This window comes from Esox lucius, chromosome 8, assembly GCF_011004845.1.
Source record: "Esox lucius isolate fEsoLuc1 chromosome 8, fEsoLuc1.pri, whole genome shotgun sequence".
Lineage (NCBI taxonomy): Eukaryota > Metazoa > Chordata > Actinopteri > Esociformes > Esocidae > Esox > Esox lucius.
This window is the reverse complement of record NC_047576.1, coordinates 30,055,443-30,074,597: the sequence shown is the minus strand read 5'-3', so window position 1 is coordinate 30,074,597 and position 19,155 is coordinate 30,055,443. Positions and strand designations below refer to the sequence as shown.

General features: G+C 41.9%; 1 protein-coding gene across 1 annotated transcript in view; it reads right to left on the bottom strand.

Annotated features, from left to right (window-relative positions):
* pik3r3b (phosphoinositide-3-kinase, regulatory subunit 3b (gamma)) overlaps positions 1-19,155 on the bottom strand; it is a 209,803-nt gene that overhangs the window by 95,812 nt on the left and 94,836 nt on the right. Inside the window, exons 5-6 of the mRNA XM_029121550.2 lie at positions 16,474-16,605; positions 3,226-3,427 (exon numbers count right to left, since the gene is read on the bottom strand). Coding sequence (XP_028977383.2) covers positions 3,226-3,427; positions 16,474-16,605 — 334 coding nt within the window. The remainder of the gene's footprint in view (positions 1-3,225; positions 3,428-16,473; positions 16,606-19,155) is intronic.

The following is a 19,155-nucleotide window of genomic DNA, read 5'->3' as shown; positions in this document are numbered from 1 at the left end:
TACTTATGTACATGACATATTTCAGTGTTTAATTTTCAATAAATTTGCAAACATTTCTTAAAACCTGTTTTTACTTTATTATGAAGTACAGTGTGCAGATTGATGACAAAAATAATTAACTTCATCAATTGTAAATGATCTCCATTACATAACAAAATGTGGGGAATGTGAAGGGTTACAAATACTTTCTATATGTTTGACAGCACAATAAAAAAGTGTTCTCCCCAAAGGGACAAAGTACATGATGATGGCAGGGTATAATCGGAGAAGGGCTAGGCCCACCCACCAGGACTCGGACTCCCCATCGCAACTACTGGTGACAAAGACTTGGATATTATTACAACGATGTTGATTACTATTAGTGGTAATAAATGCACAGAACAGTTTAGTTTCATCAGAGGGAATTTACACTGCACCTGCCACCCACAGTTTACATCAGTTGTTGACCTGCAGAAAAGTGTGGGAAAGCAGGCAGGCATGATCTGTTACCGATCATACACATTGCAATGTCCACTGTCTTGTTTCCCCATAGCTAACACTTTGCTTGGTTAAGAAACAAAGGTGTTGGTACTAAATAATAAAACAATAGCATTGAGTGTAATAGTGAGGCTACAGCAACAGTCAAACTGTGTTTGCCTCTCCTGACAGAAAATAAGGCTTTCTTCAAGGATTTTGTCTAGCTCAACACTCGCATCTCCTCCATTGTTAACGCATTGTGAGGTTCTGACAAGTCTCTCTCTTTTACTCTCCAAAAAGGCTTGATTCTACCCAGTACTGTTCAAAACAATGCTTCACGTTTAGTTTTTTTCTTTTTACTGTGCATTGGGAGGATGGAATTTACACTAATGAAGTATATTGCGTTGGCTATTCAAAAACTAGGCTAAAGCTGACAGATCAGTTGTATAGACCACTAAACCCAGGTTCACTGACAAAGACAATGCAAATACAGTTTGTATTGGGCAAAATCAAGTACTTATTTCCCAGTTTTCTCAAGTCTGATAGGTGTAGATGTGTCAACCATTACCATCCACAAAAGACTTCACCAGCCAAAACCACTAAAAGCAGGGCGGCCAGATCAAATTTTGCCAAAAACTACATGAGAGCATGCAGAGTTCTGGAAAATGGAGTTGTGGGCAGATGGGACAAAGATGAACTTGTACCAAATTGATTTCCGAAGGAAAGTGTGGATACAAATTTCGAATCGCCCAAGATCCCTAGCATAGCACCTCTTCTATAAAACATGGTGGAGGGGATGTTATGGCTTGGGCCTGTATAGCTGCCACTGGAAGATCACTTGTCTCCAATAATGTCATCCTGTTTGCAAAAATACAAGCAAATGCCTCCATACACATTGCATGTTCTTACAGAAAGACAATGAACCTAAAACTTACTGCCATATCAACTAGGGAGTTGCTATGCGAGAGAATATACACTTTAACCTCATTGTAGGGCTGCACGACTTGGATAAAATATTGAAATGTGATTTCTTTAATAAATATTGCAATTACGGTAATGATTTGTGATTTTCAAATGGGTGTAAACAGCGTAGATAATCTCACTTAAAAATAGAGATAATAGTCTACATAATGTGTATATTAAACTGAATAAAAAAGTTTAAGTTCTGTGTTTAATAACCATGCTGTTGTGCATGTGGGTGCCACTCGCTAACTTGAAGCAGACGTCTTCGCTAGTAGTTGCAGTGTTAACTCAAACTAACATTGAAAAACCATCAGGTATTTAAACAAAATCAGTCCAGGCATTTAAGTAATATATAAAAATACCTACAGCACCTGCAACCTATGATGCATGCCCGTTGTTTGCATGAAGAGCATATCATTCACCTTTTTTGGAGCTGAAAATCGCGTAAGCAGGTGATTTTGATATTGCACATGTCAATTTCGATTATATTTCGATTAATTGTGCAGTCCTACCTCATAGCAATTGTTTGATTTAAGATCCACATTTTTGGATTATAGAATCAATAGAAAACAATAAACCAGGCATGCCTCGTTCAGCCGTACCGCAATAGAAAGTATTGCCCTCTTGAGATTCAAACCCGGGTCACCCAGGTGAAAGGCTGTGTTGTTAACCACTACACCACAGAGCTCTACCTTCAATGCGTGTCAGAATAGCCTCTATCCCGAACAAATCCTAATTTGCCACTGGCCGTTTTAACAGCTTATTAGCCTGTAATAGGCTTTACCAGTATTTACTAACTTACTGGAATAGTCATAGAAATTGAGCAATTGCTAGCAAGTCTGCCTAAGCTATTTCATTTCAGGGTTTAAGAACATACTTTTTTCTTTCATGGCATAACAACGTACTTTTTTCTTTCATTCGTTATACAATAACTATCAAGAAAGGTGACGATAACTAACTTTTTCATCAAGTGAAACGACAAGAGAATCGTGGAAATAAAATAAATAAATGTTGTTGTGAGAGGCCCTGTCTTTAACCATAACGCCACAGCATTACGCATTTCCCCAGTCGCTAAACACTATTGAGCATTGTGTTAAACTGACTAACGTTTCTTATTAAGTTTACCTCCACCAGAAATAGCATCTACGAGCTGTTAGCTTTTGCCACTGGCCGTTTGAACAGCTTATTAGCCACTAATAGGCATACTGGTATCTACTAACTTCTTAGGAATAATCATAAGAATTGAGCAATTTCTAATGAGAGTGGAGATTAAGTTTTCCATGCCAGAAACAGTCGCAATATAACCGTATACATGTAATGAGGACGCGTAAGGAAGACGCGCGCCCTCTCCCCCGGCGTGGTATTCAGCGTGCGTCATCACCGGCCTTCTAGTCACGCCGCTCCTCCTCCCACGGCACTGTCATGTCTTGTTATTGCACACACCTGGTGTCCATTCCCTCATTAGGTTGCCTATATTAGTTCCTGTGTTTCTGGGTGTCTTTGTGTGGTACTGTTCTATGTTTGGTGTTACTGATTGTAAGCTGTTGGCACGTTTATTTCCGCCTGGGCGCTTGTTTTACGCGTGCCATTGTTTCAAATAGGAAACAGCTAGTGAAACTACTTCCCTTCGTTTGGCTCCCTTATTCTGACACACGCACCTCGACAACACCTGTTACAATACAATTTCAGGTTTCGGTTTCAGCCAGCGAAGTTTTCATCAATACGGTGTAATTCACAATGCTTCGCCTGCAAGCCAGTCCGGCAATGCCAGTCACAACACTTCATAAATGCACCAATCATTCTTACCTTAAGTGGGAGTGTTTGAAAATGGCCTCACTAAAAGCCTGGCCTAGAAGCCTGGGGCTGGCCTGGTTCTGAGCCCCACTCTGGGCAACTCTGACCAGGTGTCTGATGAGGTGCACCAGAAGCTGGTGGTTGACCTGAGGCATACTAGGGGACTCCAGGATCCTCTTCAGCTTCTCGCCACACTCCTCTATGCTCTGAGTCTCTGGAGTAGAAAGACAGAGGAGCAAGAAAGAGTCAAATTGTGTATTGTATGTTTGAGTAATGTGTATTTGTGTGTGTTGGGACAGAAAGTACTAACAGAACATTAGTTATTGGATAATTCCCAGAATGAAATATTTTAAAATACACCATTTCATTTTCAAAGTGGAAAAAATGAAAACAATAATATTAATCTAAAACATAATCTTTAGTAAAAAGAATAATATAGCAACTCTTACTTATGGATAATAATAATAAAATTAGTAATAAGAACCATAAAAAAGTAAGAATACAAAAAAAAAGAATCTTTAAAAAGTAAACATACTGTATCAGCAACATGGTATATCTACAACCAATTAAAGCTACTGCTACTGTAGTACTAACCAAAACAACTATGGAATTCATATTTAGAAATCTATCTGTACATGAAGACACACTGTACACAAACATGCACTGTACATACTAGTTATACACTGTACAAGATTCATTGTAAATTTATAGATTAATCTATATTAGATAGAGGCATTTGAAGCATGCAGGGTGGTTTTTTCAGTGTTTGGTATTGATCCTAATAATTCATAGAATAGCCTTAGTAACCCAACATGTCCTGACTGATTTCTGTCAGAATAGCCTTAGTAACCCAACGTGTCCTGACTGATTTCTGTCAGAATAGCCTTAGTAACTCAACATGTCCTGACTGATTTCTGTCAGAATAGCCTTAGTAACCCAACATGTCCTGACTGATTTCTGTCAGAATAGCCTTAGTAACCCAACATGTCCTGACTGATTTCTGTCAGAATAGCCTTAGTAACCCAACATGTCCTGACTGATTTCTGTCAGAATAGCCTTAGTAACCCAACATGTCCTGACTGATTTCTGTCAGAATAGCCTTAGTAACCCAACATGTCCTGACTGATTTCTGTCAGAATAGCCTTAGTAACCCAACATGTCCTGACTGATTTCTGTCAGAATAGCCTTAGTAACCCAGCGTATCCTGACTGATTTCTGTCAGAATAGCCTTAGTAACCCAACATGTCCTGACTGATTTCTGTCAGAATAGCCTTAGTAACCCAGCGTATCCTGACTGATTTCTGTCAGAATAGCCTTAGTAACCCAACATGTCCTGACTGATTTCTGTCAGAATAGCCTTAGTAACCCAACATGTCCTGACTGATTTCTATCAGAATAGCCTTAGTAACCCAACATGTCCTGACTGATTTCTGTCAGAATAGCCTTAGTAACCCAGCGTGTCCTGACTGATTTCTGTCAGAATAGCCTTAGTAACCTAAAATGTCCTGACTGATTTCTGTCAGAATAGCCTTAGTAACCCAGCGTATCCTGACTGATTTCTGTCAGAATAGCCTTACCAACCCAACATGTCCTGACTGATTTCTGTCAGAATAGCCTTAGTAACCCAACATGTCCTGACTGATTTCTGTCAGAATAGCCTTAGTAACCCAACATGTCCTGACTGATTTCTGTCAGAATAGCCTTAGTAACCCAGCGTATCCTGACTGATTTCTGTCAGAATAGCCTTAGTAACCCAACATGTCCTGACTGATTTCTGTCAGAATAGCCTTAGTAACCCAACATGTCCTGACTGATTTCTGTCAGAATAGCCTTAGTAACCCAACATGTCCTGACTGATTTCTGTCAGAAAAGCCTTAGTAACCCAACGTGTCCTGACTGATTTCCACCTATGCCTGAGGCAATTAGCACTAGCTTGGTTGGCCCAGGGTGCTTTTGTGAGATAAGTGTCTTTGGGCTTAAGGTCAGGGACACACAAGGAGTGGTCAGGAGGCATTGGGGAAGAAGGAGGGGGTAAGGCAACGGTCATCTGTGTTGACTGGAGTGTATATGTGTCCTGTTGTGATGCGCTGCAGACAGAGTTTTTATCACCTGATGACAGCTACTCTGCTGTTAGCTGCTCTTTATTGAAACCTTTCTCTTATTTACTTACAACCATACCTGACAAAATTAGCACTGGCATGATAAAAACCCCAGTGTAGTCAAACACATGATTTCACTGTATTCTTGAAGATATTTCCCCACTATGGCAAATAACATTCTGAAATAGTAAAATGTTGATAATGCCTTTTCACTAGTAGTGATGATAATATGAAAAAAAAAAAATTAAAACTGCATGGGGCCTTTAAGGCTGACCCAGGATGTTTAAAGGTCTGAGGTTAGGGGACAGAGGTCAGGGAAACACACACATGGAGGGGGGGAGGTGTTGTCGGTGAGAGCTGTTTCATGATATATGGTTGACAATGTGCCTGGTCTGATGAAGGTCAGGGGTTTTGACCTCTCCTTGTCTCGCCTCTGCAGACACAGTCGATGACAGCTACACATCCCAGACCTCCCTCAGACCCTGCTCCCCGCAATATATATTGATATTGTCTGACCTCAATAGAGGACTGGGCTGGGAACTTGGCCTGTCCATCTGTCCTTGAGGATCTACCGGACACTGGGACACTGTGAATGGGGCCAAAAGGAGGGGCGGGTGGAAGGGGGAAGGACCTTTAGGGGCAACAGACCAGTCGAATGGCTTTCCATCTGTTAAGGACATTGAATAATTTGGGGCTAAGATTAAAAACTAAATCTGGATCATACAGTGTGCACTAAGCTTTAAATTAAGCAATAGAGGCAGGTTTGAGCAGCAGGATTTTTGCCAGTCAATTTTTAAGCACATAATGTAGTAAGAAAAAAAATAAAGCCTCAGGCTTCAAAAACAAGTGTTTGCGAACTTGCCCTAAATAATTGTTAGTTGACCAAGTACTGTAGTTTATTCATGCTCTGTCACAAATATACACATATCCTTTTACTGTACTAGCTTACATTAGCCAGCCAAACTACTTTGCTCGTTTGCTTCACAATGATGAACTTTAGATGATAAATCGTCTAGCTAATGTTAAATGGTAAAAGAAAACTGGTTGACAACAATTAAATATAAAAAGCACAAACTAGTAACTACTCATGAATATCTCCATAAGATGCTGACTAGGAAGTTGTTATTATATTTATTATTTGCTAGCTAGTGTGATCTTTGCAAGCTAGTATGGTTGTTGAAAAAGAGTTGATGTTCTACTGAAAAAGAAATGTCTGTGTTTAGATGGAAATGGAACATTTGTTCAGCAAGCACACAAAGTACTTAACAAGCTTTTACCTAGGCACTGACCCAAAGGTAATTTGTACTCGGCCCGTCACAATCTCCCATCAATGTTTACCATGGCTTTTTCACAAAGGGGTGGGATATTACTCGTGACTGATGAAAACTGAAAAATGTTTAACAAGGAAGAACTTCTTTTAACAAAACACTATCAGTGTTGGGGAACATTACTTTTAAAAGTATCCAATTACAGTTAGTAGTTACAGCACAGTTGCCATAAAGTAACTATTTATGTTACTTAGTTACTTGCTGTTGTAAGTAAGGTGTTAATTTACTTTAAGATAAGTCCTTTGATTCTATTTCCCACGTGCTGGTCAGTTTTGCTCAGAAGGCACACATTTAATAGGCTATTGTGTAATTACATAGTCATGGTTAGTGTCACCAGGATATAACATTATTAATCATTAATCATTTTACACCAATCCTATTATCTCAAGTAATCATTAACCATAATGAGAAAAAATATTTGTGTTTAGCTCTTTAATCCAAAATCTCTTAAATCAATACATTATTTTGTATTGCAGGCTTAGCTTATTCAACCGGATATATGTACAGACTTAAATACTAGATAGATCCATTGCAGTGAACAACAAAGAACAAAAAAGGAGCTCTAGCCTTCTACACTGATTGACATAAGTTAGGCACATTTCAAATGGAAAGCTCTTTGCAATAATGTGCATAATCCAATAATGTTTCATGACTTTATTCAGAGTTGAATAATTACTAAATCTGTTTTAAAATGATTCAGAATAATCACATTTAGAAACAGAGCATGTATTTATATGTTCATTTGCGATCAACTTTTGTTGTCCAACAGAGGATGATTTGGCTGCACAACTCGCTTTTCGGCGCTACATACTGAAATGAATGGGAGCTGGGCGTGTGGCATTGTATCATGGTGTATCATGAACTTTAACAGGAAGTGCTGGTGCTGCCACCTTTGCATCCTTTAGTTGCCACTTGCTACTGGAGAAAATAAACACAATGTATGTTGGTTGCACTGAGGGAAATTGAGTATTGTGTTATTTCGTTGAAAAATAAACTAGTAAGGGATTACTAACACAACCAGTGCATTACATTACTTGTTAACATAAAAAAATTGTCTGACACCTGTACTATGTTGAGGGTTATTCTGTAAGCTTCTGATGCATCTCTCTATCTGCAAATAAACTGTTAATTGTGCCAAGAGGATTTTGTCTCTGTACTTACTCCTTTAAGAGTTCCTATCGATGGAATTGCCATCACAACTACTGTAACCTGTTCCTATGTAACATGTTACCACAAACACTGCACTTTATTTTGAGAATCCAACCATTCTGCAGATGTTCTATAAATAGTAATGCTATCAACAAACATTTAAAAAACTTTTAATTGATAAGCAACTGCTTGCTAAGGTAAGGGATAGGTTTTGGGTAAGGGTTAAGGTTAGTAGATAGTTATAATGTTACTGATAGTCAGTAGATAATCTGTAGAGCATCTACAGACACACTTTTTGGCCTCAAAATATAGTGTTACCCAAAACAGTGCCTACTTTTTGTAAGCATTAAGTTATCTGACTGCAGAATAAACAAATGCATATGGAGTGATTGATTTGGGTATATGGATTTTTCTTCTGAGAGGGCAATTTTCTTTAACAATATCTTCTAATCAGACGAACAATTTTCTATACCATAACGAGGAACATTTACTCTAAGTAAGTAGATGAGGAACATTTACTGTAATTAAGTAGACGAAGAACATTTACTGTAAGTAAACAAGGAACATTTACTGTAGGTTTTCTATGCAAGGCTTTTTTCAAATGTATTCTCTGGAAATAACTAAGTGTTACTAGTGTTCCGATTAATACATTTTTCATTTTACCAGTAAAATTTGATTAGGTAATTCTCATCCCAAAAATAACTAGTATACAGTATATTCAAATTGTAACTACTTGCTATTCAATTTTTTCTAGTCACAAATTTTACATTGAACTCTATGCACTGCATATCAACTACACACTTCTAACTAGTTAATATTTGAATTCTTACTAGTCATTTTAGCAACTTTATTACTAACAATGTTATGGTTATTAGAGCTTATTCATAATTAAAGTTGGAACTTATCAATATCTTATTGTTAATAGCATTTATTGACCTGCTTTTCTTCTGATCATGCAAAAACATTGATGTGGCCCAAAAGGTCATGTACTCTTATAATCTTCACCTCGCACAGCCAGAAGAAAACGGCTTTATATATTTTTTTTTACAATTGCTATCTCAGTCACCAGACTAGAATCCAACTGAAAACCTGTGGTCGGACCACAAGTTCAAACCTAAGACAATCAAGGATCTTGAAATGTGCTGGGTATAGCACATTTGGGATCCCTCAAAATTGGTGCAAACGTGAACATGGGCCTTGATTCTTACACTCTGTTACGTTGTGCCATATTGAATTAAGACCATCCACAACAGAGAGGAAGCGGAAGGCCCTCAAGCATTTCTTCTATCTTGTTAGCTAGACCTGCTATCGAGTAACTGAAAGAAGTTGATGAAAACAAATCAGGTTCATCAGTATGTTTCGAAACTCTGCTGAGTGCAAAAATTATCACTCAGCAGAGTTGTACATCTGTCAATAGTTGGTATAGCAATTCAACATTAGATAAATTTGTGATGCATTAACATCACACTGAGTTTCAATATGTCGCTAGACACCATTAAGCATTGTGCTAAACTGATTAATGTTTCATATTAAGTTTACCTCCCCCACAAAAAACATTTATGAACTGTATGACTTTTGCCACTGGCTGTTTTAAAAACTTATTATCCAGTAATATTTTGCTAGACACCATTAAGCATTGTGTTAAACTGACTAACGTTTCTTATTAAGTTTACCTCCACCACAAATATAATCTATGAACTGTATGGCTTTTGCCACAGGCCATTTTAACCTTTTCACACGTGAGTTTCAAATATTCCTTACCGACCCCCCAGCATGAGTTTTTTTGCACGTGACTTCAATACTCTCCAGCATTTGAACTCACGCCAGCATTTGAACAGTCACCTTGCTAGGTAAGGCACACTACATGCATTGCATTGCAAGCTTCTCTCGTTGACTCAAATTCTGCAAAAGTTGGTTGATTTATAACTGTAGCTAGCTAGAAAACGTCAGCTAACCGCTAGCAAACGTCAGCTGCCCGCTAGCTAACAAATCGTGACCAGTTATTCAGTGCAGTGAAAATTAATAAACTATATAAAATGCATACAACGGATAACGTAACTTCTAGAACGTTTTTGCAATGGTTTTTATCGGTAGTAGTCGCTAATATAATTTGTTTTTGTTAATTAGTGTTGGCTGTCTGTTGGTACGTAAGTAACACTTCTTGTCCCGATTTGAATTATTTCTACCTGGTTAATATCAAAGTGTGGTTTTGAAATAATTACAATCAGGAAATAAAGTTATAAACACTGTTTGAGGTAAATGTGAGTAAATAACAGCGCGGTTTTACCAGCCATTGTTACGTTACTTGTAGCTAGGCATGCTAATGGTGCGTTCTAAACATGACGTTCTAATCATACCGGTGTGATCGTACGCTTCAGGGACCACTCTAGATTGATCACACCGGTGTGATCGTACGCGTCAAATGGTTAAAAGCTCATTAGCCTTTCGTGAATGATACCATAACCATAAATATAGGTGACGATAACTGACTTTTTCATCAAGTGAAAAGATGAGGCAATCATGCAGCCAGCGAAGTTTTTGTCAATTCTGAACAAATCCTAACATCCATCCATCATCTTCCGCTTATCCGGGGCCGGGTCGGGGGGCAGCAGTCTAAGCAGGGATGCCCAGACTTCCCTCTCCCTAGACACTTCCTCCAGCTCTTCCGGGGGGGACACTGAGGCGTTCCCAGGCCAGCCGGGAGACAGAGTCCCTCCAGCGTGTCCTAGGTCTTCCCCGGGGTCTCCTCCCGGTGGGACGGGACCGGAACACCTTCCCAGGAAGGCTTCCGAAACAGATGCCCATGCCACCTCAGCTGACCCCTCTCGATGTGGAGGAGCAGCGGCTCTACTCTGAGCTCCTCCCGGGTGACCGAGCTTCTCACATCTCTAAGGGATCGCCCAGCCACCCTGCGGAGAAAGCTAATTTCGGCCGCCTGTATCCGGAATCTTGTCCTTTCGGTCATGACCCAAAGCTCATGACCATAGGTGAGAGTAGGAACGTAGATTGGCCGGTAAATCAAGAGCTTCGCCTTGCGGCTCAGCTCTTTCCTCACCACGACAGACCGATAGATCAACCGCATTACTGCAGAAGCTGAACCGATCCGTCTGTCAATCTCCCGTTCCATCCTTCCCTCACTCGTGAACAAGACCCATAGATACTTAAACTCCTCCACTTGAGGCAGGCACTCTCCACCAACCTGAAGTGGGCAAGCCACCCTTTTCCGACTGAGGACCATGGCCTCGAATTTGGAGGTACTGAATTTCATCCCCACCGCTTCACACTCAGCTGCAAACCGTCCCAGTGCATGCTGAAGGTCCTGGCTTGAAGGGGCCAACAAGACAACATAATCCGCAAAGAGCAGAGACGAAATCGTGTGGTCCCCAAACCTGACACCCTCTGGCCCCTGGCTGCGCCTAGAAATTCTGTCCATAAAAATTACGAACAGAACCGGCGACAAAGGGCAGCCCTGCCGGAGTCCAACATGCACTGGGAACAAGTCTGACTTACTGCCGGCAATGCGGACCAAGCTCCTGCTTCGGTCATACAGGGACCTGACAGCCCTTAGCAAAGGACCCAGGACCCCATATTCACAAAGCACTCTCCACAGGATGCCGCGAGGGACACAGTCGAATGCCTTCTCCAAATCCACAAAACACATGTGGATTGGTTGGGCAAACTCCCATGAACCCTCCAACACCCCGTAGAGGGTATAGAGCTGGTCCAGTGTTCCACGGCCTGGACGAAAACCACATTGTTCCTCCTGAATCCAAGGTTCTACTATCGGCCATATTCTCCTCTCCAGAACCCTGGCATAGACTTTCCCGGGGAGGCTGAGAAGTGTGATCCCCCTATAGTTGGAACACACCCTCCGGTCCCCCTTTTTAAAAAGAGGGACCACCACCCCGGTCTGCCATCCCAGAGGCACTGTCCCCGACCGCCACGCGATGTTGCACAGGCGTGTCAACCAAGACAGCCCCACAACATCCAGAGACTTGAGGTACTCAGGGCGGATCTCATCCACCCCCGGTGCCTTGCCACCGAGGAGTTTCTTGACCACCTCTGTGACTTCAGTCCGGGTGATGGACGAGTCCACCTCTGAGCCCTCATCCTCTGCTTCCTCAATGGAAGACGTGGCGGCGGGATTGAGGAGATCCTCGAAGTACTCCTTCCACCGCCCGACGACATCCCCAGTTGAGGTCAACAGCTGCCCACCTCTACTGTAAACAGCGTTGGTAGGGCACTGTTTCCTTCTCCTGAGGCGACTCGGCCAGACGTTCCCAGCAGACCCTCACAGTACGCTTGGGCCTGCCGAGTCTGTCCAGCTTCCTCCCCCGCCATCGGATCCAACTCACCACCAGGTGGTGATCAGTTGACAGCTCCGCCCCTCTCTTCACCCGAGTGTCCAAGACATACGGCCGCAGGTCAGATGAAACGACAACAAAGTCGATCATTGACCTGCGGCCTAGGGTGTCCTGGTGCCACGTGCACTGATGGACACCCTTATGCTTGAACATGGTGTTCGTTATGGACAAACTGTGACTAGCACAGAAGTCCAATAACTGAACACCGCTCGGATTCAGATCAGGGGGGCCGTTCCTCCCAATCACGCCCCTCCAGGTGTCACTGTCGTTGCCCACGTGGGCGATGAAGTCCCCCCAGTAGAACAATAGAGTCCCCAGTCGGAGCACTTTCCAGCACCCCTCCCAGAGACACCAAGAAGGTCGGGTACTCTGCACTGCCGTTCGGCCCGTAGGCACAAACAACAGTGAGAGACCTATCCCCGACCCGTAGGCGCAGGGAAACGACCCTCTCATTCACCGGGGTAAACTCCAACACATGGCGGCAGAGCTGGGTAACTATAAGTAAACCCACACCAGCCCGCCGCCTCTCACCATTGGAACTCCAGAGTGGTGAAGAGTCCATCCTCTCTCAAGGAGTGTGGTTCCAGAGCCCAAGCCGTGCGTAGAGGTGATCCCGACTACCTCTAGTCGGAACCTCTCAACCTCACGCACCATCTCAGGCTCCTTCCCCGCCAGTGAGGTGACGTTCCACGTCCCTAGAGCTAGTTTCCGTGTCCAGGGATCGGGTTGTCTAGGCCCCCGCCTTCGACAATCACCCGATCCTCTCCGCATCGCTCCTTCGGGCTGAGCCCGGCCGGGCCCCATGGGCATCATAACACATTTGAAAATCCATCTGAAATAGTTGCAATATAACAGTAAACTGTTTTATTTTAGGCTTCCTATAACGTAGTTACTGAAGGTTGTAGACAGCGAAGGTTTTGCCTATCTTGAACAATTCTCTTTTGCCACTGGCCGTTTTAATAGCTAATTAGCCATTTGTGAATGACATTGATACAGTATCTATCAATATATGTGACAATAACTGACTTTTTCGTCAAGTGAAAAGATGAGAGAAGTGTATGTCTATCCTGGACATCTCCTAACATGTACCAGAACTGTTTTATTTTAGGCTTCCTATAACGTAGATACTGAAGTTTGTAAAAGTTTTTGTCTGTCCAGAACAAATCCTCATCATAATGTGTAATGGTCTTCCAAACCGAACAGAAAACAATAAAAGGAGAGGCAGACCGCAAACCGAGAGAAAACACAAACAATGAATCACAAACTGAAGTACTCAAAGGTAGTGATGGGCTGCTCGACACTCACGCTCGATACTGATCCGATGTGTTCGACACTTGCTGGATCGTAACAATGTTCTATCGTCTATGGCAGTAACTCTTTGAGTATGCATTGTGGTCTTTACTCAACACCTTATCACCAATTTCAGTATTCTACTACAGCCATGAGTGAAGTTCAGCAGTGGCTCAGTGTGTAGTGTCACAGACTCTCCTGTGGTACTATACAAGTTCAATTCCCAGTTATTTTCTACCAATTGGAACAAGACTATTTATTGTTTTAAAATTATTCATTTCATTTAGAGCATCCTATGGCTCTGACTTTATAATTCAAATCATTATAATGGATTCATTGTTTAAAAAAAACATGTTGAAATCATGCATCGGAACAGTCTCTCGAGTAGTGATGGGCTGCTTATCACACACGCTCGATACTGTCCTGAGCTTTTTCGACAATGTTCCGACACTAACTGCATCGGAAACAATGTTCCGAAACATTTCTGGTCACCTGATGGTTGGTTTCTAAACAGTGTCACGTGATATTTAACGAAACCGCTAGTGTCGATTGAGTGTCCGAGACCTGACTGCCTCAGGCTTTGAAAATTGAGGTGGCAATACCAACAACATTAAATTGATTGTGTACATTTATTGCAAGAGAGCAATGTGTGAGATTAATGAGACATTATATTTGAAATTAGCCTGGTTAGTAGAAACTTGTGTGCGTTACAAATTCTCCGGCGCCTGAGCGCCTTGTTGATCAGTGTCGACGCGTTCAAACTCTATTTAGCAATAGAAGTAGAAACATTTAATTTCAAATTACTTCACTAGTGTCGCAGTGCATAGTGCATAGTGACTACTGAATAAGGTGATCCTGGATCAAATCCAGGCGGCCTTCAGGCTTTTTTATTTTATTTAAAAACAATGTTTATTGTGGTTCTAATGTCTCATTTACTGCAAAAGGAATAGAAGCGAAAACCTACTCACCCACAAACCTTTAACATTCAAAACATTATGATGGAGGAATGGTTAAATGAAAAGCAAGCTGGAAAGGCAAGAGGAAGCAGCATACGAACCCCACACTTATTTTCACTTTTCAAGTAGCGCACGCTCCAAACTGTGGAGCCAAGAAATATGTTCTGGCAATATGGGAAAATACGTCTCTATGATCACTGAACATCAGATTTTTTTCTCACCGGTAGATGTCATTTTCAAATAAATGTTTTGAGTGTTTCATAACGCGGGACAGCTGCCTCTTACTGGGGACAATCGAAAATGGAACACAGAAATGCCTAGAGGCACCTTTGTGGTCAGGCCCGGATTGTGGCCCCCGGGTCCATAGAGATGCCTAGAGGCCCCTGGCCAGGACCTGACACAAGTTCAAGTTGAATAAATTGCTTAACATAGTTGACTTTTCACTTATTTTATTTTTTTATCCACATAACTGTAATAACTCTGAAAACCACATGGATCAAAAACTAACAATCCCCCATTGGTTTGAGACATTCCTTATCGCTCAGTAAGTGTGCCGGACGCTCACACTGGTGGAAAGCATTTTCTGTCCAACAACCATGACTGAGACCACTCACAAGGCTAACAACCCAAATGCAGACCGTTAGGCCAAATTCCAGACGCAGAAGTTGAACCCTGGTCTTGTAATGACACAGCTAAGTATAATGCAGTGACTTTACCGCTGTCCAACTCAGGGGCAATCTCTTTCTAAATAATGTTTGTCTCTATCTGGCCAAAGTTGTAATAAGGAATTTACATTTCATTATCCAACGTCAAAATCATTTCGGTCAATGTTTTATTACTTTCCCTTTATGATGCATAAGAAGACAAATGGAATCAAACACAGTGACATTAATGTGGATTAATAACCACAAACGTTAACTAGCACCAATGCTACAGACATTTCGATGAACTCAGTATCTTTTATATAGGCTAGGCTCAAGCCTGAGTAACTGTAACACAGACAGTGATATTCAGACTCAAGGGTATCAGTTCATCTAAACAAATAACAGCTACATCTTGAATGGTTACACCACTGTAATATATAGCATGTCCGATCATATCATATTTTACTGTTACATGTTTCAGCACTTAATCTGTTAAGTGCTGAAATCATCAGCTCAGTGTGAAATTATCTCTAACAGTGCTTTATACATCCTTTACAAGAGACATCCCTGTAATGTCATATAGAAGTTCCATTTCAAATGAGCTTAACCTCACATAAGCCTCATCTATTCACAATGCATCCTTCTAAGTGTTTTTTTTTCTTGACTTAAAATGTTCCTGTGTATAAAAGAGAGAAACTGGTGCTGGCAGTATGATGAAAGAGGCTCAGAGCTGAGAGAGACAATTACTTACATAATTCACCCTAGCTTCTGTAGCTGATAGAGGAAAGGCTGGATAGTTTGGGTGAGGTCAGGGGAAGCTGTGTGTGAACTTGCCCCTTTCTGCCATATGGGTGTTCCCGAACCAGACACCCATAAACATACACATCTGCACACACATATATATACGCACAACACCCACAGAAAGCATGACTCCTTATGTTGAAGGGAGAGAGTAATGAAAAATAGATCAGGCACTAAAGATACGGTACACTGGAAGAAGCCACGGAGATAAGAGGCAGTGCAGACACTGCAGTGAGGGGGCGTTGGGGGTTAGGGGGGGGCACTACAGGGCCTTGAAAAAGTATGTCTCCTTAGATTTTCTCAGTTTTCCTAAATTTTTTGTCACTGAATGTTTTCGGATGTTTAACCAAAACCTAATATCAAATTAAGGACTAATGAACTTGTTTCTTTGATAATAAATAAAGTTGAATAAAGTTATGCAGTAATTCCTCCCTGTGAAGTCACCAATACCTCCCTTACACTCAAAACATGCATGACTAAGCACCCTCTTCCTTACATTGTAGATGTCTCTCACATCAATATGTTGCCCACTGTTCCATACAGAATTCAGTAACATCAGAAACTACAAGGGTTGAATGGCGAGAGATTGTGATATCATGTGTGTGTTACGTGATGAGTTACTGTACTACCTTGGGCTGTGTAGACCAATTCACTGTAGACCACGGCTGGGATGATGGGGGAGGGCAGATCTTGAAGGAAACCCCTAAGAGTATCAGACAATACAGCCACTTCATACTTGTCCAGGTCCACTGAAACTGGGTCTGAGAAGGAAATAACGGGATGAGAGGGTGTATACGTAGGGGAAGAAGAAAAAAGGAGGGAAAGACAAAGGGAAAATGTTTGGGAGGGAGAACGAGAAAGAATGTGTTAATATTCCAACACATTTAAATGTCCAAAAATCTTCAACATCATTTTCAAGAGTACCAAAAAAATGAAATGTGACTTTGACTGAGGTGCTGGTACACTAGATGGTATAGTGAGCTATAACGACCCGAGTCAAAGGAATCTCAGGGTCATGTAGCTCTTGGGAACCAAGACCATTATCAGTAGAAATAGATAAGAAAGTTTCACGGATGTACCACATACAGAAACACATTAACAAAGCCAGCAGGATGTAGACAAAACAGTGAGTGAGACTGTTTGTGTATGTGACCTGGGGGATCATATAAATAGTTCAGGAGAGGTGAAGACGTGACACACTGTAGGACAAAAAAACATTCCTTTCATCCTCCCCTTCTACCCCTCATCCTTACCTCATCCACCCCTCATATTTGCCTTCCGGCCCTCCCCTCATCCTCCACTTCCACCCTTCATCCTCCGCTCGTCCTTCATTCCACCCCATTCCAACGTATCCTAATCTGTCACTAGTCCACGTCTCCTGGACAATTATCTGTAGTTCAGAGCAGTGACGTCTCTGTAACTAATTGGCAAATAAACGTTCCAATCATGACGCTCCAGTAAACCAGAATACTATTTATTTCCTACTTTGACCGGCATCTACCCCCTTACTAAGCACACAACACGATGATGTGTTGTGGACTCACATCCTGCCTCTCCATGTGGAAAAGTCACATAGAGGACAGGGCATGATATAACATTACACTATGTTCAGGCACGTATAGGACAGGCCATGATATAACATTACACTATGTTCAGGCACGTATAGGACAGGCCATGATATAACATTACACTATGTTCAGGCATGTATAGGACAGGGCATGATATAACATTACACTATGTTCAGGCACGTATAGGACAGGGCATGATATAACATTACACTATGTTCAGGCACGTATAGGACAGGGCATGATATAACATTACACTATGTTCAGACACGTATAGGACAAGGCATGCTATAACATTACACTATGTTAAGTCACATGGTGGACCGGGCATGATATAACATTACACTATGTTAAGCCACGTAGAGGACAAAGCATGCTATAACATTACACTATGTTCAGTCACATAGTGGACAGAGCATGATATAACATACTATGTTCAGGCACGTATAGGACAGGGCATGATATAACATTACACTATGTTCAGTCACGTAGAGGACAAGGCATGATATAACATTATACTACGTTCAGTAACGTATAGGTCAGGGCATGATACACTATGTTCAGTCACATATAGGACAGGGCATGATATAACATTACACTATGTTCAGTAACGTATAGGACAGGGCATGATATAACATTACACTATGTTCAGTAACGTATAGGACAGGGTATGATATAACATTACACTATGTTCAGTAACGTACAGGACAGGGCATGATATAACATTACACTATGTTCAGTCACACAGAGGACAGGGCATGATATCAATTTGCCCTACATGACACAGTACGCGCTGCTGACAGAGGCTGCATTGGGGATGAACGTGTTCGACTGACAGCCCTAAATCTCTTTGTGGATGAAGACAGGACAGTGATAGGACGGAAGCAGGATGAGGACATGAGTGTCGGATAAGGTTGTGATGAGGTCAAGCTAAGGACGGGATGAGGACAAACCTCTCGCGTCAGAAAGGTCTAGCTTAATACCAGCTAACGAAAAGGCACCGGACACCCCAGCTAACGTCATAACAGCATTGCTGCACTGTCAGATTACAGAGACTTGGGACCAAGAAATCCCCACATCATTTCCTGCCACCATCTCTCTCCTATCTTGGGACCTGAAGACCATTCCCTACCTCCCACTCTTTCGTTACCTTCCTTTTTTTCTCCATTGGTTCTTTATCTCTGGCTACCACTTCATCTCTGCTCCACTGGGCCTGGAGAATCCAAGTGAGATGGCTATCCCTTCTCCCCTCTCTTCTCGATCGATCCCCCAAACTCCCTCTCCTCGTTTTCCTCCTGTCTAGATGCCTGTCTCCTCTCAGAGAACGAAGATGTGGCTTCACAAATGACAAAGAGCAATTGGATCCCCTCTGGGCTCAACATGATGCCGACCCAGGTCAAGTGTACACATTATAGGATGCAGAAACCTAGCCCTGGTTTGTGGTTAGGGCCCGGTAGGGTGTTTTATAACAGAACACAGGGATAATAGGGGAAAATGTGGGATATCACCAAAACTCAAAATCAAATAGCTGGGAAGGTGATGCGGCTTGGTCCTGGCTTTCTCACTGGAGGTACAGTTTATGTGCTGGCGATCCTAGTGATCACAGTTATATTCTTCTATTCCTGTGTTGCAAGGCCAGTGCATTCTAATATCACACTCTCCTTTTTTGCCCAGTTCCGCTTTCTGTTTCCCCTGATGAGGCTTGTTTGGCTTCATGTGTGCCTGATCAGAGGGTGGCACCTGAGC